Here is a 23,578-nt window from a genome sequence, read left to right as displayed (position 1 = left end):
ACCTAGGCAGTTGCTCAGGGCACGTGAGAATAGCAAGGATATGGCCAGTCCTTTCTTGTCAAATCATCTTGCAGATTTGTTATACTATTTAGAGAAGTCTATGGAATATTCTTTATTGCCAATTAAACATACACACAGCTTCAGATAACAAATTCAAGATAAGTTGCAATTGTAAATCTTTCACCAAAATAACATGAAGCATATTGTAAACTCAAAAGTTTCTGTGTAGAAAATATTCACAAGAGCTTACAAAAGAGTCCAGAGAGATATCTCAAGTTCAGGAAGATTCAAATATAGTCTTTTTCTGGTCTAAAATAACAATTAATCCAACAACAACGTATAGTCAGAGTCACAGGTAGGAGATAAGGTTGCATCAAATAGCCATCTCTAGAAACTATCTTTCAATTTGACTAATAGTCAATGGTTCTTTCTTTCCAGCAGAACACTTGACTTCCTCTGCGGTCTCTTAATTTTCAACATGTTGCTGGGCTTGGGACTTTGACTATATTGTTAATCAGCTGACTTAGGGGTGTTCTCATCAGCTAATTCTTGTTGCAGGCTGAGGTTCAGATTGCAAAGTCTTCAGTTTATGAATCTGAAGATTCGTACTGATCAGATTATACTTAGGGTAGGTGACTCTTCAGAAGACATGCTTTATGAATCTGGAACTTTCTTACATCAACATATCCATCTTGACAGGTTAGGAAAGGGTTCAGTAAAGGGTAACCCTGACAAAATAGAATAACTGATAGTGTTTTGTATGAATATGATATGGACAAAAGAAAATTTGTGATTGGATGCTGATATTTTAAAGCATTTTTACAGATTTTTTTTTTAAATATAAAAGGAATAATAACCTGTGATAGAAGAAGAGAATAGAATTTGTGTGGATTTCTCTACAGGAAAGAGCATTTACCTTCCTATAAAATTTATGCAGACATCCTCATTACTTCCTATATATAGTGGCTATCAGGGAGGTAATTGCCTTAAACTATGTTTCCTAGGTGAGGGGATTTGTATTTGTAGCAATACATAGGCTTTGTTGAGTTCTTTAGGAGAAGATTGCTCAGAGAGTGAAATAAATAAATCCAATTACATTTCAATAATAGAATCAGTTGCTTCAGTTTACTGCTTGACCTCTGCCAGATGTTTCAAAGACTGTTATTCATGTTTGTTGTACAATTCCGATAATTTACACTCTTCTATAGCATCGGCATTGCTTACCCTCACGTCAGCAAGGGAAATCAACCATCATATCAGGCTACACTTGGTACTTATTTATAAAAGCTCTAAAAAAGAATGAGTTTTGAAGAAATAGAAGTTAACAGTACAACATTTGTTTTTCAGTCTCAGATATTTAACCCAGATATTTAAGTTGATCAGTAGCATGGAAACCATTTCAATATGGTTGATCACATGCTGCTGTGTTCAGTCTGCATGCTCTCCACATAATGTCAGGTGATGTAATTAGCTCCAAGATTAGTAATTGTAGAATTCCTGTGGAAGATGGAAGAAAACATGTTCTAAAATATACCAAAATCATCCTCCTAATCCACATTTCCAAAGTAACGTGTAAAAACAGGTTCCAACAAACAAGCTGTTATATTGCAATAATAATGTAGTAATGATAAATTTCTTAGAGAAAAGAGGATGGCCAACTATATGGTAAAACTAGGGCTGTAACTATGAGAGGCCACTATCTTGATCTTTTCCCATTTTTTAATGTGCTAGTGTTTTTTAATAGCCATATGGAAAAAAAGTTAAGTTTATTATAAATATTATTGAAATGTAGGCATTAACTCCAGAGGATGCAATCCTCTATGCTGATGAGTTATAACCGGAAAAGCTTGGGTTGATTGGTGTGTTCTTTTCTTTTCAGCTTTTGCAATTCAATTCTGTAGAACGTCTTGGCGCTGGAATCGCTGGAGTTGACGACATCAAAGCACACCCTTTTTTTGCCACCATTGATTGGACCGAATTAGCTAAGTGAAAAACTGTACAAGTTGTCTATGCTTAGGCTGCAGACTTCCAACAGACAATACTCTTGGCTTGCTGCCATTATGAAGATTTTAGATGTTTCCAGACCAGGATGAATAAATTGGAAATTGGAATCCAAACACCACATGAAGTGCTAAAGCTTGATTGGACAAAAGAAAGGTGTGGTTCATACTGCTAGCGATTGACTTCAGTTCTTCTTTTGTGTTGGAATCATGTGCAGAGCTAATTGCAGGGCATTACAAACGGTTGCCATTGCATGTCATGTATTTCCTCCCCCCCTCCCCCCCATATTTTAAATCATGGGAATCTGGATGGAAAAGATTTGGCAACATTTTTGGCAGTAGCCCTTTGACTGAAGTTACATCTAGCTCTGGTGTTGGTGGGGAATTATGCAAATAAGAATGGACTCCTTGTATTTTGTTTTATTTTAAATGATGATGAGTTGTGGAATTTCTGTTGTACATTCCAGTATCTATTGTCTATGCCAGTTGAATAGAGCTCCTTTTTTTATACTTCGGTAGCCTTGGCACAGTTGAATTTAAGTAGATTGGAGAACAGGGAGAAAAATAACTTATCAATAACATATGCTAAATAAAATATTATGGTGCTTCTGCAAAACTTGACATTGAATATGTCTAATTTGGAGAGGGGGGATGGCAGGAGAATGAAAGCTAGTATCATGCAATGTAATTCCAAAATGGTTAAGTGTCATCTCTTAAAGAATGGAAAAATGTAATCTAGCTATTGCTATTTTGCGCTTGTTGGTTGCAATGTAATGTTTGTTTTAAAGCACTAATTTTAACCTCAAGTTTTAAATCACTACAAGTTCAAAAATCTCTCATCCAGATAATGATTACTTTAGTAATTTAAATGGATCAAGAAAATAGAATGCAGAAAAATGTATGGATGTATGGGTATATGGATATATGGAAAACTACCATTTATTGTATGGAAAATCATGCTTTCATATAACTCTAATATTTTTATGGTAGGCAGTTGTTTTTTTTTTTGCTTACATAGAAAATGTTCAAGTTTGCAGAATTCCACTTACATGTGCATGTGTTTTTATTTGCCCATGTGAATTCTGAAAATGTTTTAGCTTCTCAATTTCGTTACAATTTTGTTTCTTTGTTTAGAAACATTATTTTATGTGTTTTATCATTGTGAATCCCTCCTAAGGAGGAGAGTCTTCAAACAACTGTTCTGAGAAAATTTGGGAGTTTTATATTAAAGTGCTCTATATTTGGAGAGAATATTTGGAAATCTTTCACAAGCACTGGTGCTTCACAATTGGAATTCCATTGTATATGCCATGAACAGGCCCAACTGAAAAGGGATGGATGAGATGTCTACATTGCTTGTGCTTTTAATGAATATTGTTTTCTTAATATATTTGCCAAGAAGCTGTGTCAGAAGACTGCTGACTTCTGATACAATTGGAATAATGGTGATTTGGCTGTTGGTTCCTAATCTGTTGATAATTTTGTCAAATGGAAACATAAACTCCAAAAATTGAGAATAAGACAACCTAAAGTTAATATGTACTTAAAATAAAGGCTCGCTCTTTTAAAAGGTCATTGTGTTAGTACATGTAAAAATCTTCTGTAATAACTACTTTAAAATGACTCATTAAGATATTATGCTCTAAACGCATATATTAAAATACCATACAAACATGTGCCTTGTTACTTCCTTAAATTCATCCTAACACTGGCAACCCTTCCCTCTATTTGCACCTGACACTATGCCTTTCCCACTTGTTATTGCTTGTGAACAGTCTACATGGCTCTGAAATACTTCCCAGGGAGCTTAACATAGGTTAACTCCCAAGAAATTTAAGGAAGACTGCTGTTTCAGGATTACAGGAGAAGGAGTAAAATTTTTATCTTCAACTGTAGAAATGAAGAACTTTTTACTTAAAATGAAGGCAAAGTTCCCAAAGTTTAAGAAGAGTTAAACCATTTCCAGGAATATTGATCAAGTTGGCAATTCCTGAATGGGACATATAACAAAAAGAATCAGATGATCTGAAAGTGATAAATACCAGTATTCTTTTATCTGTGTAAATGTACACAATCTGGTCAGTTATAGGGTGCCTGTACACTATTGTATAGTACAGTCTCTGGCCTGTTTGTTTCTCTTAGTTTTATCTGGAGACCAAAGGGTAAATTTCTTTGGTAAAGAAATATTTAGGGTTTTTTGTTTTTTTTTAGTAATTCCTGCTATTCTTCCTAGTTCATGCTGGAAGCTAAGATTTTTACAGGCCATTCCCTATGTGCATCTGACAGGCTACATCTGTTGGAAGCTAGAACTGGTGCTACTATAAAGTGGAAAAAGGAAAAGACTTCATTGATCCAAAGGAAATCTGGAAGCTCTGTTTTGTTCCTTTTGAAATTATCCTGCTCCTGTTTTCCTCCACCCTCCACCCCTTGTGATAAAAACACAAACCACGGGACTGTAATAACACTGTAGGCTGTAACCAGGTCACCAAAAGAATTACTATTATGGAGGGCTATCTGATATTACATCATTCTCCAAAACTTCATTCGAACAAAACTCTTCCACTGCTACATAACAGGAACTCCCTCAGGTGAGCTGCGACAACAACTTCCTGTGCTGAGAGGTGAGGAAATTTCTGAAGCTGAGAGAAATGCAGAGCTTCCTTCCAGCAGTGGCCGTGTGATGGTTTTGGAAGAGAAGAAAACTTTCAGTTGTGACCATAAACCTTTAGCCATTCTTTATTGTTGGAGTTTTGAGTCTTTCTAGGACAGTCTTCTCTCCAGCAGAATGTTGGGAATTGCAGACCCAAAGCAAGTAGAAGGAGTAGCCTATTGGTATATATGTCCTTCTAGCAGAGATTTTTAAGATTACGTGTCAGTTCTGAAGCAGATAATTAACCATTTTTTTCCTTTCCCTGTAAAAAAAAAAAGAATAAATGAATGAAAACAAATGACTAAGCAGAGGGGAGAATAGCACCATATCCAAAGATGTGCTATGTGCTGGGGAAATTGATGCCTCTTTGCTCACTCTTGAAACCTGCTGTGGAAGATGGGATACCCCTGGAACAAAGGGAGAGGAATATAGCAGGGTGGGAAGGGACAGAAGCTTCATTGCATAGGCAGAGGTTGATTTCTTAGCCTCAGATATAACCCAATGTGTGTCTTCATAGTTGTCTCGGCTGGTAACTCACCAGTAGGATTTACAAGAGATCTAACCAGTGGTGGGTTGCCCCCAGTTCGGACCGGTTCATAAGAACCGGTAGTAAAACTAGTGGGAGACTCTGCCCACTGACCCAGACGTCGTCATAGGTGATCTGCGCATGCACAGAAGCTTCTGCGCATACGCAGAAGAGCGAGCAAAGCAAGCACACACGCACGGGCATGATACAAACTGCTAGTAAAGATAAGTAGAACCCACTCCTGGATCTAACTACATTGTCAAAGCTTACCGCATCTTACAAAGTGTCTGTAAACATATACATGTCTTCCAAGGAAAAATAAGGTTTCTCTCCTTTGGTGGGACTTTAAAAAATGCCTCTCTGACCGCCAACAAAATTTCTAGTACAGGTTTCCTGCGTCAGCAGGGGGTTGGACTAGATGACCTCCAAGGTCCCTTCCAACTCTGTTACTGTTATTTCTAGAAACTAAAAATGAAAAGAATGATTTGTTGGGAAAAGTTGATGGAGAGGGTACCAAGTATAATTTATTGATAAATTTTAATTACGATGTAAAATATTTGTAGCGTGATAACTTTAGTGGGATAATCTGAGGAAGTGTTAATGTGAAATGCGCGCATAAAGTTTATTCCACAATCATCTGGAATTGGTAGCTTCAATTTGGTTTGGAATAGAATCTTAAAAATCTTTGTCAGAAGCAATTTGCTAAAGTGGCTTACAAGGATGGGGAAATGTAGGCCTTTGGAGTTTATGAAGCCAATCAACTATAGAGTGTAGAGCAAAGAAGGGCATTTTAGAAGATCAACACCCTCTCCTAGTCTCCTCAGCTTTCCTTGTCTTCAAAAGGAAGCAAGAATTCTTCCATGACTTTTCCACTTTGGTGTTGGCAGTGGAACAGGGGTAGTCTCATTCTTTTGTAGAATGGCTATATTGAAGCCTTCTATCTGTGTGAAAAACTGGACTGGAAATGCACAGAAACAGAGATTGTACTCCTCCATTCAGAATGACACTGCATCATTCCTTTCTTTCACTATGAAAAAAATATATCTAATTTTCATATGTATTTTAGTGAAGTATGAATGTTGTGATGATCCAATTTATCTCCCATATATTTATCAAAAGGACAATGTTAATAGTGCATTTATTTTCACAAGTGAAAATAAAGCAGAAATCATGCACAACAGGGAGAGAGCCATAGGTTCACAGAACCCCCTATACAGGGGTGGGTTCTAAATTTTTTCACTACCGGTTCTGTGGGCGTGGCTTATTTTATGGGCGTGGCTTGATGGTCATGTGACAATTCTTTAGGATTTAGCAGAGGTACTGGTCTACCAGGCTTTTAACTGCTTGCAGAGCTGTACCGGTCTACCCATTTATTTTTGCAGGCACTGATCTACTTATGTATTTTTGCAGGCACTGGTCTACCCATTTATTTTTGCAGGCACTGATCTACTCATGTATTTTTGCAGACACTGGTCTACCCATTTATTTTTGCAGGCACCGGTCTACTCATTTGTTTTCTTTTACCACTGATCAGCTGTAGGGCGGCCCTTTGAAGCCCCTCGGCAAGAGTTTAAACAGTTTTTTTCCCTCTAGCCATCAGCTGGGACTCAGGAGGCAGCAATAGATTGGGGGTGGGGCCAAATAAAAGGTAATAATGTGGGGGATGGGTGGGGGGGGCGGGGGGCGGCAGAACTGGTTCAGTGACGTCATATTGTCACCACTACCGGCTCGGTGGAACCGGGCCGAACCGGGAGGAACCCACCACTGCCCCTATAGTAGAGGAATCTTTCCCAATGCTTTTGGGTAAGAGCTAAGCAAAATCCACTGAGTAATAATAACTGAGTAAGATCACTCATATTAGTCAAAATGAAATTTCAATGATCTAAAAAAATGCATATGTTTGAGTTTCAGGACTCAATTGAGAGATGCCCCTATCCCTAACCTAAAGTTATTTATCTGTTTACCTATCTGTCTGTCTGTCTGTCTATCTATCTATCTATCTATCTATCTATCTATCTATCTATCTATCTATCTATCTATCTATCTATCTATCTATCTATCTATCTCATTCATTCATTCATACATTCATTCAATTTCTAAAGCCATCCAGCTCAGTCAATGCCTCTAGATGGTTTGCTTTCTTGCATAACTACTCAAAATCTTTTGGAAGGAAAACCTAAGGACGCAATCAAGAAAAAGACAAGACTGAGTAAGAATCTGCATTTGGAAGGAGGGAATGAAAAATGCATGGTGTGAGGAAGACAGAAGGGTGCAGTATATTACAAAAAAGGGCCTGGATAGGATCCTTGAATGCTAGCACTGAATGTTATGCACTCCCAACTTACATCTTCTTTATAATTTCCTCTCCCAAGAAGGTAGGGTGCAAAGGGAGAAGGGCTGGTGGCAATGGAAGATTTGTTGGGAAGTCTGAAGAAAATATCTGGGCTACAAAAATCCAGACAACCCGTACATGGCAGCAAAGATGTTTTCTATCTGTTGTTACTGCTATCCAGTGTGCACCGTTTTGCAATCTCTATAACAGCAATCTCTGGCTGGGGAATTCTGGGAGTTGAAGTCCGCCAGGCTTAAAGTGGCCAAGGTTAGAGACCCTGCTCTATAGAGTAATCCTACTAGAAGTGAAGATTTAACCTAGTGAATACTCCAATCAGGTAGAAAAATAACTTAATCGATTAAGGGCTGTTGTTTTTGATGTCAGCAAATAATATTTATTCCCTCCCACTGTTGAAAGAAAGAAGGAAAGAAGGAAGCCCACCAACCAGTCATATAATTGTAGGTATAGTTAATTATTTGCTGGAAGGGGATTCTAATCTATTTGTATCATATGCTGGATTAAAATCCCTTCACACCCCGATTAAAGTGGGAATTTCGATCTAGCATATGATACAAATAGAGCATAATAGCAATCTGTAGACAATCTACAGATATCTCTCACCTGGCAATTCTAAAGTGAGGCAGCTCCTTCCTTCCCAAAACTCCACTTTGAATCTAAATCAAATGTAATCTGTGGCTGATTTTATACTAAGAAAACAATATCTTCAATTACAGAAAGGTAAAATCTTGTGAGTCTGTGCTCACAACTGAGCCTCTGGAGTCCCAACCCTTGGATCAGGCTGGAAAACTCTGCTAGAGGCCCTCATTTGACTATGTGATTTCCCCAAGAAGGGCCATGTGTGCTCCAGGATCCTCTGCAATCAATGGAATTAGAACTAGGCAAGGCATATTTGCAAATAACTCTCCAAACACATGATAAAGCATTTAACGGTCCCTGGCAAAGAAAATCTGGAGGGCAACTACTGTAACAAAGTGGACCTGACCATCAAATTCATGTGCAAAAAGTGTTAGAGACTAAACAAGAGCCAAAGGCATGGGAAGTATTACCAATTGCAATTTCTTGTAATTATCGTGTCATTTGTTTTCTCAAGGACACTGAAGGGGAAGCTGAAGAAACAGCAACTTCCTCTTTGATAAGATTTATGATAGTGATTTAAGTAATAAAATGAGCACTTATTTGCTTTCAAAGCCCTCAATGCCTTGTGAGAAGAAGTTCAAATATCAGTTGAATCCTGCTGTTTAGATGGAGGTGGTGGAGAATATTTAATCAGGAAATGCTTGTAATCTAAGTGAGAAACATTTTAGGCTCATTTTCTCACAATTCTGAAGTATGTACATTTCCAAGAGGAGAAAGGAAGCAACAAAAATCCAATACAACCTATCAGTCTCAGAGTCTGAAGTACACTAATATTTAACACTCTAAATCCTTTCACATACGATGGGGGGGGAGGGGGATTTGTACAGAAAAAAACAACTCTGCTTCCCAGAAAAGCAGCTTTTCTTCCACTTCCTACAAATGCCCAAGATGACCACCTTCTCTCCTGCTTGGCAACAGATGGAAACCGTAGGAGAAGTTCAAAAGAGTGAAATCTTTCTTGATGACACTTTATATCAACTTGGTACATAGGCTCAACTGGATGCACTAAAGCAAATGTAACTAAGCTTAGCCAAGCCTCAGTCCTGAGTATATGTACATTTGCAGAGAAAAACAGAATGGTATCTTTCCCCATAGTTCATCTTTTAAATGCCCATGCCAGGCAATGGCCACACTGCTTGGGAATTACAGTTAGCCCTGCATGGACAGTCCCTAGTTAACCTTAGCTAATTTCTGGTTAGCATTTGAATGGGAGACCAGTAGGAACTCCTAAGACTGTAAGAAATATAAGCTAGACCGAGAATTCAAAAATACATTTCAGAGAAAGGCAATGTTACAAACCATTTCTGCACCATTGTTCTGAACAAACCATCCATATGGCCACTAGTAGCTGAACTCATTTTGAGGGAGCCTTTCCTTTTGTACCCCAACATACCCAGGAGTGCTGGAATTGGGAAAGAGGCCAAAGCCAGCTCTCTGACAAACATTTTGGTAAAAAGAGCAGCTATCAGGGTAGCTGTGGGTGAGAACTCACAAAACAGGAATAAGTTTTGATACAAGACAAATATAACCAGAGACGCTTCTCTGGAAGGCAGGAGGTTAAAGTGAGGTCGAGAAGCGTTGCATTATTTTGTGCGGTGCAAGACGAATTGTGCCCCTGTGTCCTTGCTGCTGGACAAGCAAGTGCTGATGCAAAGCAGAGGAGACAGAAATTTGTTTTAGAGGACCAGGTTCTGCTACCGGGTGACACTTAAGGCAATGCTCCAGCTGTTGGGGACCACAGGCAAAAATTCTCCAATGACAGCTGTACCTCTGTCTTCTTGGCAAGCATAATGCCCAGTGAGAATTAAAGTGTTTCTGCTTGTGAGATGATATAGCCTTATACTGGGCATCAATTGAAAGATGCAGAGGAGGGACAATCACCCTGATTCTTTTGCAGCTGTAAACCCTAGATCCTGGGTTTGGCTGATCTGGGAAAAGCCCTTCTGGGGGAAATAAACCACATTGGCCAGCTGGCAAATGATCTGGCTAGGGAAGCTGAAAACTGAATTAGGGGAGGGCCGGCCAAGAAAACAACAGATGTCGTGATGGTCAGAGGCTCTTTCAAAAAACCGGCAATGCAAAACCTCTTTCTAATTTGACTGGGGGTTAATAAGCGGCGTATTTCTGAATAGTCTTGCCTTGGCACTATGCAAAATTCTGAGCAATTTTCTTCCCCAAATATGATGGAAAGGCAAATTAATTGAATTATAGGCGCTAATATGCAGGAAACTGTTTAGCTCATCATTTTGTCCAGCAAGGTTTCACAGAGTAAGGGCAAAAGGCTGCCCTTCTGAACATCAGCTATTTCTGTTTCTCATTTATATTGCACTTGCAAATTATTTTATCCATCATTTTATACTTCTTACCAGTACATTCCTGATCATATTATGTCTTCAAATATGATCTGCAACAAATATTGCTGTCTCTCTTGGGAGGAAAAGACATCATCATGAAACTTTCTGCAGAGCCCCCAAATTACAGTCAATGATAAGAAAAGAAGATTGAGATTTATTTGCCTATTATTCTGAGTTTTGATTGCCACGTGTTCTCTTTATAAGATGTGACACTGGATCAGTTCTCCTTTTATTCCAGCCCAGAATGAAGCCATAATACTAACAGATTGGATTTTATACTGTATTACCATGGTTAGCTTAACCATGATAGTTGAACAAGCCACAATAATTGGGTTGATGCTCATGTAAGCCACAAACACTTCCTCCCCACTAAAACATAACTTAGAAGGAAGATGCTAAGATAGATGAATTTTTCATTTTCCTACTTCTGTACATGGAAATATCAGAACGCTTGAGGTTTAAAGTATTGGGGCAGGAACCTATGCAGAAATTGGTTCTCTAGGACCATAAGTGTTTGGCCACTTCTCTAGGAGTCAGATGGGGGACAATTGACTTATGCTTAACCTATCTATAAATGCAAATGTTTCCATTATTGGCCAAATACAGGGAAATACTTCACCCCTAGAACTTCTGACTGCTCAGAGGAAATCATTTTATATTCCATGCAATCTCTGAAATAGTAAAACAAGAGACCAATGAGATTTCTGAATGCTTTCAAAAAGTGGCTCTCCATGGGCTAAACTGAAGAACTGAGTTATTCATTTCAGATTTTTAATCAGCAGAGGCCCATTTTAATTTGTGAAGACAATAATTATCCCCTTTTCAATTTTATCCTCAAAATGACCTGGCAAAGAAATTGAGGCTAAAAGGTAATTGGCCTATGGTCATCTGAGTTCATTAAAAAAAAACAAAAACTTGGATAAATAAATAAGGTTTGTGTTATTTTTTTTTTAAAGCTGCATTGATGGTTATACAAGACTCTGCTTGGAGCACTTATATTCTCCTATTTTAGCCATATTAGGGACTGGAGGAGCGCTAATGTCACTCCTCTATCATGCAAAATGGTTGACATTCAACAAACACTGGGCTGAGGTCACCATATCTGGCCTTGTTAAAAATATCAGAGAAAAGCCACATAATCAATTTTACTTTAGAAGCCAATGCTAAGGGAATTGTTATCCATTGCCAGGAAGTACGAATGTGATAGTCATTAGAAAGGAATACTTTTTCCTTGAAACAGGCAATTATATTTATTTAGATGTGCTATATATTCACCAAACTCCACAGTGTTTACATCCTTCACTGTATGTTTAGGATTTCATCCCGAAGTTCACATAACAGACCCTGATGCCTGGTCCTCTCCTCTTGACAGATCAGTACTAGAAGAGAATAAACATGGCCTCAACTTTGAAGACATGTAGTAGTTTATGAAGATTGACTGTGGTAAACGAATGCTTCTGATTTCTGAAGAGTTGCCAATTTGGCCCTCTGTTTGTTTTTCATGAATACTGTTAGATGTTATAGACGAGCAAAGAAGAAATAGGAGCACATATAAGTCAGTCCCAAGAAATCTTTAGGTGATTTCTCCTTCTCACCCTTTCTGTTTTCTTTCTTTTGTCTTTTGTCTCCTTCAGCAATCTGGATCAGAATACCCGGCCAAACCAGGGAGAACAGGCTGGATATTCCAGATCCCAGATGCCAATATGTGGCGGCATCTGGTTCATTGGCAGGCATCGCAGACAGTTGTGCTGGCTGCTTTTGAGCCTGTCATGTGGCTTATTTTGCTGTTAGGCACACTGATTCTTTGAGACTGTGGTCCCTGACTGAGGGAACAAAGAAAGGAAGGAGGTGGAGGGAATACATGTATTAAAGATGCAAGTTACAAGCTCAGGTGATTGTTGTCGAATGCTTTACCTGTATTTGCTCTTCTGGATGTTTCATCCTGATGTTTCTTTTGCAACCTTCTCTTATTGTGCAATTACAGTTTTCGGGCGCCTTAAGGGATGGAACTCCTTGAAAGAAAAATACAGATGTTTTAAAAGTCAGGAATAGAATTCTTTCCTTAGGGGGCATATATATATATATATATATATATGTGTGTGTGTGTGTGTGTGTGTGTGTGTGTGGCTTCTACCAACTTGCTTTAGGAATGAGAAAAATCCATTGAAGAACAATAGCAGTAGTAGCAGCAGCAGCAACAAGATGATGATGATAATAATGATGATGATGATACAGACTTAAAAGCAGCTTGTTCATATATTCAGAGAGGGATGAGACTGTAGTAACAGAGATAAATCTTTTGTTGGATGACATACACTTTTCCCTTGAAACAGTGGCATTTAAATTTCTATGACCCAGCTGGATCCAAAGAAGGTACTTATGAAAATTGGGGACGGGGTTTTATGGCACAAATCAGAAATGCCATAGCTTTAGGGGCTTTCTGATGGAAGAGGGGGGGGGGTACTTTTCCTTTGCTTTGTTCAAGTCTTGGCTGCTTAAAGAGCTGCTCTGAACAATAACATAGCAAGGACTACTGAGGGACACTTTTAAGGTTATTTGCAGGAAGCTAGCAAAGAGAAAATGAATTTATTTAACAGATTTTTGAGAGGGAGAGGGAGATCTTCCTCTATTACTACCAAGTGTCGGATATTAGTTCACAGAATAAAAACATTTTTACTCTTTATTCTTGAAGATTATATTACTGCTACTCCAGATTATATTCAGTAGTGCGGAATCAATAAATACAGTAGATTAAAAAATCAGTGCACTTTTTTCAGACATATATTTATTCTACCATCATTAATCCCCACCAAAAAAATATATATTCAGAAGTAGAACAGGGGCTGCCTTGTTAAGTTGCCCCACAACATCAGATTACTGAGTGGATAATGTCATTATAAATGCAATCACAAGAGGGCACCTGGCTTAGTTTTAGTTGAATGATATTAAAGATTTTCTGAATCTGTTCTTTTATGTTAAAATAGTATTCTTTTCTGCCATATCAATCAGTTCCTCCCATTTTAATATAGTGCGGAATCCACAATCAACCCAGTGGTGGGATTCAAATAATTTAACAACCAGTTCTCTGCCCTAATGATTTCTTCCTACAATCAGTTCACCAAACTGCTCAGAAAATTAACAACCGGTTCTCCCAAAGTGGTGTGAACTGGCTGAATCCCACCACTGAATCAACCACACTAAGAGCTGTAGTAGTGCCAACATTTCTGCGGAGCATAAAGTTAGGAAAGTTGGATTAGGATCTCTGGTTAATGGCTTTCAAAGTTTGGAGTGAGAAAGTAAGAAAATTGGATTTAAACTTTATAAAAGAAAAAAAGCAACGAGCACAAATTTTTGAGGTGCATCTCCTGTCTATGATATACAAAATACATGAAACTTAACTGTTCAGAGAGCATATGGAGATTAGTTGGCATAAACTAATCTCCAAATAAATCCTTGGACAATGGTTTTATGTATTTATTTATGTATGGTATGAATAGAATAGAATAGAATAGAATAGAATAGAATAGGTATTTCTTTACTGGCCAAGTGTGATCAGACACACAAGGAATTTGTCTCTGGTGCATAAGCTCACAGTGTGCATATAAACAGCAAGTAATAGGTCATAATTATAGTGACAATCATTAATCATAAGTTACAAAAAACAATTGATAAATCATAAGAAATCAATAAGAGAAGATTTATTTATTTATTTATTTAATTTATATACCGCCGTTCTCCCAAAGGGACTCAGGGCAGTGTACAGCCAACATAAAGCACACAAATATAAAATTTAAAAACAATTTAAAAATATTAAATAGTTTGGCCCATATCTGATTAAAAATAAGATAGTAGGAAAGATGAGAAAAGATGTTCCAAAGGTACTTTTCCAAGAGGCAACTGGATTTTCTTGTTTTTCTTTGAAGATGTTTCGCTTCTCATCCAAGAAGCTTCTTCAGAGCTTCTTGGATGAAAAGCTCTCATCCATGAGAAGCGAAACGTTTTCAAAGAAAAACCAGAAAGTCTAGTTGATCCACTTGAAAAAACACCTTTGGGACAACCATGACCTGAGAATCTCTATAGATGAGAAGATGAGACAGTGCTGTGGGAATTAAGTGTTAATTTATCTGAGGTAGTAATATGCAACTGATGTTACAAGGATTTGTGGGAGAAAGGGCAAAAAAATATTCTGCAGGAGACATTGGACTAGATGAATCAATGACTCTACTGAACATAATTTAGCTCATTGACATTGGGAAATAATGGGAAAGGATTCACCTAATTATTTAGCTCCTACTATGCAAAGTTCTTATGGCATTTAATCTCTATACTTAATTGTTTATGCTTGTGTGTATGTCTCTGTGTGTAGGGGATCTGTGTAAAAGAGAAAGAGATTGAACATTAGCAAACTTTCTTTGGAGTTTTCAAAACACAAATCAACTTTAACACTTGGCAGGTTCTGTGCTGTCCATGTGAGATAAGCTTGCCAGAGTAGCAAATGACCCTTTCAATAGCTCCACCCACTACAGTGCAGGGGTCCACGTGAGCCTTTTGTCTGTTTTGGTTTAGGGTTTTTTTGGCACAGTGCATGGAATTTCTGGACTGTCTCGTGGCCATAATTCCAGGACTGGCTTGGTGACCTTCCCTACCATTTCAGAGCAGCATCAGTTGCAATGCAAGCAGACCCTCTTTCTCCCTCTGTCACATTGTTGGCACAGTCCTTGGAAATGTAGTATCTAAAATTAAAGATTTGTATCCGTTTTGGAAAAATCAAACTGACCTTTCTCACTTAAATGAAGAGAGGGTGGTGATGAGGAAAGACTTGGCTCAGACCAGAGCAATTAGGAAAAATACAATTTGGAGCAGGCAGTACATGGTAGTCTTACATGGTAGTCTTTTTCAGAATGCAAGTTAAGGTTCTAATATCTTGAAACAAGCTATTTATCAATCAAGTACTTACTGATCTTGATTTTCTTCCAAGTCCAGGGCAACACAGAAGAACCCCATTTTATCCTTACTGCGGTTTTCTGAGATAGTTCAGAATGAGAGAAGAAATGAAAGAAAAGGAAAGGAAAGGAAAGAAAAGAAAGCCTTGCTGGACAGGCCAAAAGTCTATCAGTTCATATAGTAGTGCCATAAAAATTCACAGCCTAAATATGTCTACGTCAGTGATAGATCAACTCAGTGATGTCTGGGTGATGTTTTAAATTGTTAATGTAGAGATCTTCTATAAGTGATGAAAAGAAAAATGTTTACCCTGCCCATTTTGTCCATGTTTTGGAGATGGTGACTCTTTGAGAGCTGTATGCAACAAAATTTCATTTTAATGTATGCCGATTATTGTACATTTAAAGTGAAAATAAAGTTATTCTAAGTCTAAGTCTAAATCATACCAAGCCCAGTATTATAAACCTCCATTGTCTTCCTGGTCTTGCTTGCTTTTTTTTAAAAAAATGAATTATTATTATAATGGGTATTTGCATGGAAATTGCTCCCGATGTCCTGATCATTTTAGCTGTCCCTTTAGCAGCTTTTTAGTTCTGAAATACTGTTTTTGAGTATTGTGGCAATCAAATGTATGCATTTATACTTAGGTGTGATTGATGGAAAGATAGCATCTTTGGTAGAATAAAATAGATATGAAGCAGTGTTGGGAAATTGAAACTTTCTTGCTTACCTTGCTGGAATAGTTCTTTCAATGATTCTAGCAGTTTACCATGTCATCTCGGTTTCTTTTTTAAAATATTATGTAAATTGGCTTGATTGCTAGTGGAAGGGGAGATTACTGTTCTAGTTGTGGAATAGTGGAAAGGCAGGATATTAATCTTATACATTCAATTTTAAAATGTTAAAAGTCAAGGCTAGGTTACCAGAGAAGGTTGCAACAATCCCAAATGCTAGCAGTAAAAAGTTAGTCATCTGTGCTATATGCTGCCATCTAGTGGACATTTGTATTTTTGCTGACCATATATGATAGTCCTGGTCTATAGCGATCTGATTGTCATGAGAGAGAGATAATGGAAAGATGACCCTAATATTCTACAAGACATAGTGCTGAAGTGGACACCAACTTTTCATGGGTCTCATTCTCCCAAATCCAAAATTATATTATACTTTATCCACTCTTTTTTGGTTTGCTCATGATTTTTTTTTCTGTTTTAGAAGCACAAACTTAATTATGTCGATCAGACACAAAAGGGAAGCTTATGGTCATAAAATACACAGCACAACCATTTACTACGCATTTCATTTAGAATTTATTGTTATCTTTGCTCCAGTAAGATGAAGGTGCTGTGGGTGGGTCTCAGGCAAGATGAAACAGGAAATTCCTGCCTCTCATTCACTTCTGCTGGCTGGGTTCCAGTTACTGAGGAATACTGTAACTTTCCAGGAACCCAGCAGCAGTGGAGAGTGTTTGGATATTGTAGTTACAAGTGCCACATCAACATTTCTGAAATAAGGCCAATGTGTATCACAGCATCTGTATTGGAAACAAAGTTCGTAATGTTTTGTGTTAGAATTTGATTTTTTTTTTTTTTATAAAAGGAAGGACAATGGACTATCTGTCTGAGGCCTTCAAGGCAGCTACTGTAGGTGATCTAGATCAAGTTATGGTAAATTCTTGCCTCAGTGGATCTCAGAGTAATGGCCTTCAGATATAATGAAAACATTTACATTTAGATGGCATCCTGAAATAATAGACCTGTCCATTCCCCCGCAAAAAGCGATGCATGCGTACTTCATATTTGAATTTAAGGTTGGGGAAAGGGAGAAGGAAAGTTGATTGAGCCAACAAGGTAGGTAGGTGGGTTGCAGGAAATAGGCTGGGTTAGTGATAGCAATGGTGATCCTTTTCTCCCATCCTGGTACCTAGCACATCCTGACTGACAGCTAGAGCAGGTTAAGAAAGAAGAGCAATCCTCAAGCTTTAGGAAGCTGACTTTGTGAGTGCCTGATTTCCTCAAAGAAAAGGGGAGTATTTTTGCGGTAGCTGACCTCCCAGAAAGGAAAGAAAGAAGTGTATGTGCGTGCGCAAATTTGTGTGGTGGGTGGATTTTAGGATTTAATGGAGTTTCAGGATTAACGGACACCCTTCCCAACAAATGATTTGTTAAACTGAGATTTTACCTGAATTTGAAATTTACAAATAAACACAAGGACCCCACAATGACTCTTATGTCAGGGTCCCCAATCTGTGGGCCTTGAAGGTTTGCCATGGAACTGGGCCACAGAAATGGCTGGTGATGCACATCCTCACTTACTGTATGTGAGCAGAGGGCGAGCACATGCACTAAGTGAGCGGCAGGTGTGCATGCATGCAGCTCATGCAAATGGAACTGATCGTGTACTTGCTGGCCACTTGCACGGAACCATCCATCTTCCCCCCCTCCCCGACCAGTCCACAAAGCCAGAAACATTGTGGGACTCTTTTTAAGTTAATAACTGGGTCATGCATCACATGAAGCCAGAAGCCTAAATTGCATGCTGAAAGTATTTAGTTCTGACCCAAGACTCGGGAACAGCATGGGTATCTTTGGAGGAGGGGTAGAGATTGGGGGAGCAAGCATGGAACTACTGATAAATGCATCATGAGACTGTGATTGAAATGAAGCAAATCACTGTTAAACCAGATGCTAGGCTCCTTTACATAACGACATCATGGTTGTCATTTTGGTGCCAATGAACCTGGTTAAGGATAGTCATAGTGCTGAGATACTTTGCTAGTCCAAGTAGACAATTCTGTGCTAGATATAAACAAAGGACATGACCTTCCATGAAGCACATTCTGTCATATTCAATCATATACTACAGAAAAACTGTGACCTGGTTCACATTTTCCACTAAAAGCATAATATGGTATTTCTTGTTTGTGCCTTAGAACAATGTATGACTTCCTGCCAATTGTAGCTCAGCCCATTTCACAAATCTTGCAGGTGTATCTATGGTGGTGGTGATGGTAGTAGTAGTAATGGTGGTGGAGGGGGTGAGTTAGGAAACAAATTCAAGAGGGCAAGTGTGATATTAAGAGGGGACAGATTTCAATCTGGGCCCAGGTAATATATTTTCTGTAAGAGTTCAAAGGCAGCATTGTGCTTGTTCTGTTATTGCCCCTGATCAAAAGGATTTTAGAAAAGCTATTATAAAATATCATGAAATCTGCGCAAAAATTTATGACATCATTTTATGATTAGTAAATTAGATTAATTTTAATAGGATTAAGATTAGATTAGTAAAAAAGATTAACTTTTCATAAGTGGATAAACATGTAACTTGAATTCAATCCTTAAAAGCCAGAATAATATTATTCCAATTACAATTTACAACAGTTCATTTACTGACCATTGAAATTTAGAACGGCGCTGAAAAAAGAGATTTATGACCATTTTTCATACTTGTGATCATCCCCATCATCAAAATTTAGATGCTTGGCAACTGACTCATATTTATGATGGTTGCAGTGTCACATTTTGTAACCTTGAGACAAGCAAAGTTAATGAGGAAGCCAGATTCACTTAACAACTGTGTTACTAACTTAGCAACCACATTGATTTGCTTAACAACTGTAGCAAGAAAGGTTGTAAAATGGGGCAAAACTCACTTAACAAATGCCTCACTTAGCAAGAGAAATTTTGGGCTCACTTGTGGTCATAAGTTGAGGACTACCAAAATAATTCTTTAAAACTGTCCACACCCAATACATCTAGAGTTCCTCCAGGACAATCAAATTCTGCATTTTTAGAATGTAATTCAGCATAATATTTAACGATAAGTTTCCCCCTTAAATCTATTTATATACATTAAAACATTATTCCAAAAGAATGCCAATCACTCACAAAAGCAAATCAGTCAACGAGCCCTCACATTTTGTTACATTGCTAACAGAGAAAATCTGATATCCAACTTTCAATTTTCATTGTTTGGATTATCTAAGAAACTTGAAATAGAATCTTTTGATGAATCAGTTTCAATCATAAATCTGATAAAATCAATTTAACATTTTTTAAGCCTTGTAACCGTTGTCATCTCACTGTTAGACATTCCAGTTCTTCAAGCCATGCATCATAAAAATAAGTAATTGTAACTTTAAAAATGTTGTTTAATTTTTGATATAAATTGTTTTAGCTTCAGAAATGTGCAGCATCAGAAGAAAAAGCACCTCAGGTTTTTCTGAGGCAGTTAAAGCACATGGTTCACATTGAGCGGTCAAATGATATTGCCAGCTTTGTCAAGAGAAACCCTTAAAATAATCATTACAAAATAATTAACATAAAATAATTATTTCAGATCCAATTTACAAGTTCTAATAGAATGTTTTGTTGCCTATCTTTAAAGTTGAACTCTCCTATAAAGTTAAATATGAGCCTCTCCTCCTTCTGGAGGATGTTCCATCTTTTCCCTGGTTGTCTTTGCCCCTTTTTCTAGGCAGGTGGATTCAATCCCAGGCATGACTGGATTACTGGCACCATCTTCTTTATTTTCTAAAATTAAAAGGGCTCAGTTACCATGAATTCTCTGGGGCCTTCGCAGATGATGTAATTTTTATTCTGGAGAATCCAAGACTATCTGGACCCAGGCTGATGGCAATGATAGAGGAATACGGAGATGTTGCAGGCCTCAAAATAAACAAACAAAAAACGAAAGTACTGACGAAAAATATGTCTCAGACACAGAGGTTGAAATTAGAAGAAGAATTAGGAATTCAAATAGTAAAGAAGATAAAATACTTAGGTATCTCGTTGACGGCAAAGGCTATAACGATCAAAGAAGACAATTATACTAAATTATTAAAAGAAATTAAAAAAGATTTGGAAATTTGGAATAGACTACAACTGTCACTGATGGGTAGAATCGCCTCTATAAAAATGAACATACTGCCAAGAGTATTATACTTATACCAGGTAATACCAATACAGCCGGGAAGAGACTTTTTTAAGAACCTCAACAAGTCAATAATGACGTACTTATGGCAGGGAAAGAAGGCTAGAATTAAGATCAAAGTATTACAAGACTCACGAGATAAAGGAGGCCTGGCACTACCAGACTGGGAACTCTATTACAAGGCCACAGCCCTGACTTGGATCAAAGAATGGATGAAATTGGACGATAAAAGAATTCTATATTTAGAAGGTTTCGATCTAATGCGAGGATGGCACGCTTTCCTATGGGACGGACCGGACAAACGACATATGTATTTCCAACGACATATAATTAGGGCTACCATGAATTCTCTGGGCATTCATGTGTTCCCAGACTGAATGTTAAATTGGGTACCCCCCTCCCCTCCCCTCCCTTTCCCTTCCCTTCCCTTCCCTTCCCATCCCTTCCCTTCCTGCTGGGTGATAACTATTTTCCCTTCCCTTCCCTTCCCTTCCCTTCCCTTCCCTTCCCTTCCCTTCCCTTCCCTTCCCTTCCCTTCCCTTCCTGCTGGGTGATAACTACTTTCCCTTCCCTTCCCTTCCCTTCCCTTCCCTTCCTGCTGGGTGATAACTACTTTCCCTTCCCTTCCCTTCCCTTCCCTTCCCTTCCTGCTGGGTGATAACTACTTTCCCTTCCCTTCCCTTCCCTTCCCTTCCCTTCCCTTCCCTTCCTGCTGGGTGGTAACTACTTTCCCTTCCCTTCCCTCCCCTCCCCTCTGGGTGATAACTACTTTTCCCTTCCCTTCCCTTCCCTTCCCTTCCCTTCCCTTCCCTTCCCTTCCCTTCCCTTCCCTTCCCTTCCCTTCCCTTCGCTTCCTTTCCCTTCGCTTCGCTTCCCTTTGCTTCCCTTCCCTTCCCCTCCCCTCCCCTCCCTTCCCTTCCCTTCCCTTCCCTTTTCTTCCCTTCCTGCTGGGTGATAACTCCCTTCCCTTCCCTTCGCTCTGGGTGATAACTCCTTTACCCTTCCCTTCCCTTCCCTTCCCTTCCCCCTGCCCTTCCTTTCCTGGGTGATAACTACTTTTGCTTCCCTTTCCTTCTGATGTCTCTAAAGTTTACAGGCTTTCTGTTATGAAGGAGTCAATGACCTGAAGCAATGCAGAAAACAACAACAAAATAACAAAGTGTCTACCATTCTCCCAGTAATCCAGCACAGACAGTTGAATTCTCATTGCTGTTAGCAACAGAACATTAGTGATCCAGTCAAGAAAAATGTCAGGGTGCTTTCCCCACCTATCAACTTGCTCAACCTGATCAGCTGACCAGTATGACGAGCTCACTATCTCCCAGTTGCAATGATAACGATCAACAGTCTACTTCCAGAGGACCAGCAGATCATGCTGATTAGCTGACTCGGTGGGAAAAATACTTGACTATCTTCCCCATCACCACTCATAGAAATAATCGTGGCCTTTTCTGTGGCTTCGGACTGACTGCATCCCAGAGGCCAGTTCTTACACTTTGTATCATAGTGGGGCAATAGCATTTACTTATTTATTTATTAAATGAGTGCACTGCCTAATTCTCAGAGACCCTGGGCAGTTTATAAGCAAAACAAGCAAACAAGCCCCACAGGGAAAAAAAAAAAGAGAGTAAAACATTGCAATAGTAAACACAAGGAAAAAGAGATGACAGAAACCAGGCAACAATGAGAAACAGGTCCACACTATCCAGAAAGGAGATGGGGTTCAGTTGACCTTGGATTGATTGGAAAAAAACCCCTCCAAGCCTGCAAACCCTCCAAAAAACCAGCAGGGTGGGAATCACCCACATCATGAGGGCAACCTCATTTCAGAAGGCAAGAGATAAGAAAAAGCAGAGTTTTCTGCTTTTGAATAGATGGCAGTATTTAATTGAAGGATTCTGGAGCATGCCAATCCTGCCAGATCTGATTGGCTGGACAGCTATTACAAGGAGGGAAGGAGACAGGCAGTCCGTCAAGTGACCAGGCCCTAGACCAGGTAGAGTTTTATAGGTCAGAATGAGCACCTTGACTCTTGACCTGGAAGCAAACTGACAACAGGTACAAGGCTGTTCACAAGGCTGAGGAGCCCCATGAGCACTCCAAAACTCTCCTGCATTCTTAATCAGTTGAAGCTTCTGGAGGATCTTCAAGGACAATCCCATATAGATTGTGTTGCAGGAGTCAAGCTGCAAGGAGATTAGGGTGTAAGTGACTGTTTAATGCAGGGGTCTCCAAACTTGGTAACTGTTATGTCCTTATAAGGACATCCATCTGGATTGGCTGCAAGCCTCGGGCGGGAAGTTTGAATAGCTGTCTTTGGGGCAGTGCATCTGCCGGAGCGAATATAAGGAGAGCTCCGGCAGCGCAGCGCCAGTCTTGTTACTGTTGCAATAAAGTTACTAAATGTATCGAGCTGGTCACGTCTTCTTTCCCTGCGCCTGATCTAACACTGGCGACGAAGGACTAGAGAAGAGAACCTGAACAAGATGCGTGGCACGATCGCCTAACCGAGCTGAAGTCACCCAACCGCGGCATCCTACAGAATGGCAATCCCGCAAGCACCGATCGCTTCGCTGAATCCATTCGATCCGGCAAGAGAGAAATGGAGGTCATATATGGTCAGATTCCGGCAATTCCTCCATGGAAATGGCTACCAGAACCTCGACGATGAACGCAAGAGAGCCCTCTTCCTGGCCCACTGCGGTTCTGATGTTCTAGAGATGGCCATCGACCTCGTGGCACCCAGAGAAATTGAGGAGATGTCCTGGAGTGACCTGCAGGAAGTCCTGCAGGAACACTATGCACCCACAGGCACCCCGATTGCAAACAGATTCACCTTCCAGCAGAGGAATCAACGGGAAGGTGAATCCATTAAAGAGTTCGTGGCCGCACTTCGTCAAATCGCTGCCAATTGCGAATTTGACAACGTTGATAATGCCATCCGAGACTGCATCGTCTTCGGGATGTGGGTCTCCAGAAGAAGTTCCTGAGCCGCAAGAGGATTCCACTCAAGGAAGTCCTTGAAGAAGCCACAGCCGCTGAGACTTCCGAGAAAGCGGCTGCCGCAATGGTGAAGGCAAGGGGGATCCACAAGATCCACAAGTCGGGCCCAAATTCCTCAGATGACTCCGCCACGCCATCTGAATCGGATGAGGAAATGGCCGTACACAAGGTTTCCCGCCC

The 23,578-nt window shown here is 39.3% G+C and overlaps 1 protein-coding gene across 5 annotated transcripts in view; it reads left to right on the top strand.

Annotated features, from left to right (window-relative positions):
* Positions 1-3,674, top strand: part of RPS6KC1 (ribosomal protein S6 kinase C1) — a 98,246-nt gene extending 94,572 nt beyond the window's left edge. For all 5 annotated transcript variants that reach the window (XM_060692492.2, XM_034427798.3, XM_034427800.2 and 2 more), the window contains one exon: positions 1,880-3,674. In XM_060692492.2, the coding sequence (XP_060548475.1) occupies positions 1,880-1,990 (111 nt within the window). In that variant the 3' untranslated portion in view covers positions 1,991-3,674. The remainder of the gene's footprint in view (positions 1-1,879) is intronic.
* The last annotated feature ends 19,904 nt before the right edge of the window (positions 3,675-23,578 follow it).

This window comes from Pantherophis guttatus, chromosome 1, assembly GCF_059756535.1.
Source record: "Pantherophis guttatus breed Tessera chromosome 1, ASM5975653v1, whole genome shotgun sequence".
Classification (NCBI taxonomy): domain Eukaryota; kingdom Metazoa; phylum Chordata; class Lepidosauria; order Squamata; family Colubridae; genus Pantherophis; species Pantherophis guttatus.
The sequence above is the reverse complement of the archived record's forward strand: the minus strand, read 5'-3'. Positions and strand labels throughout refer to the sequence as shown.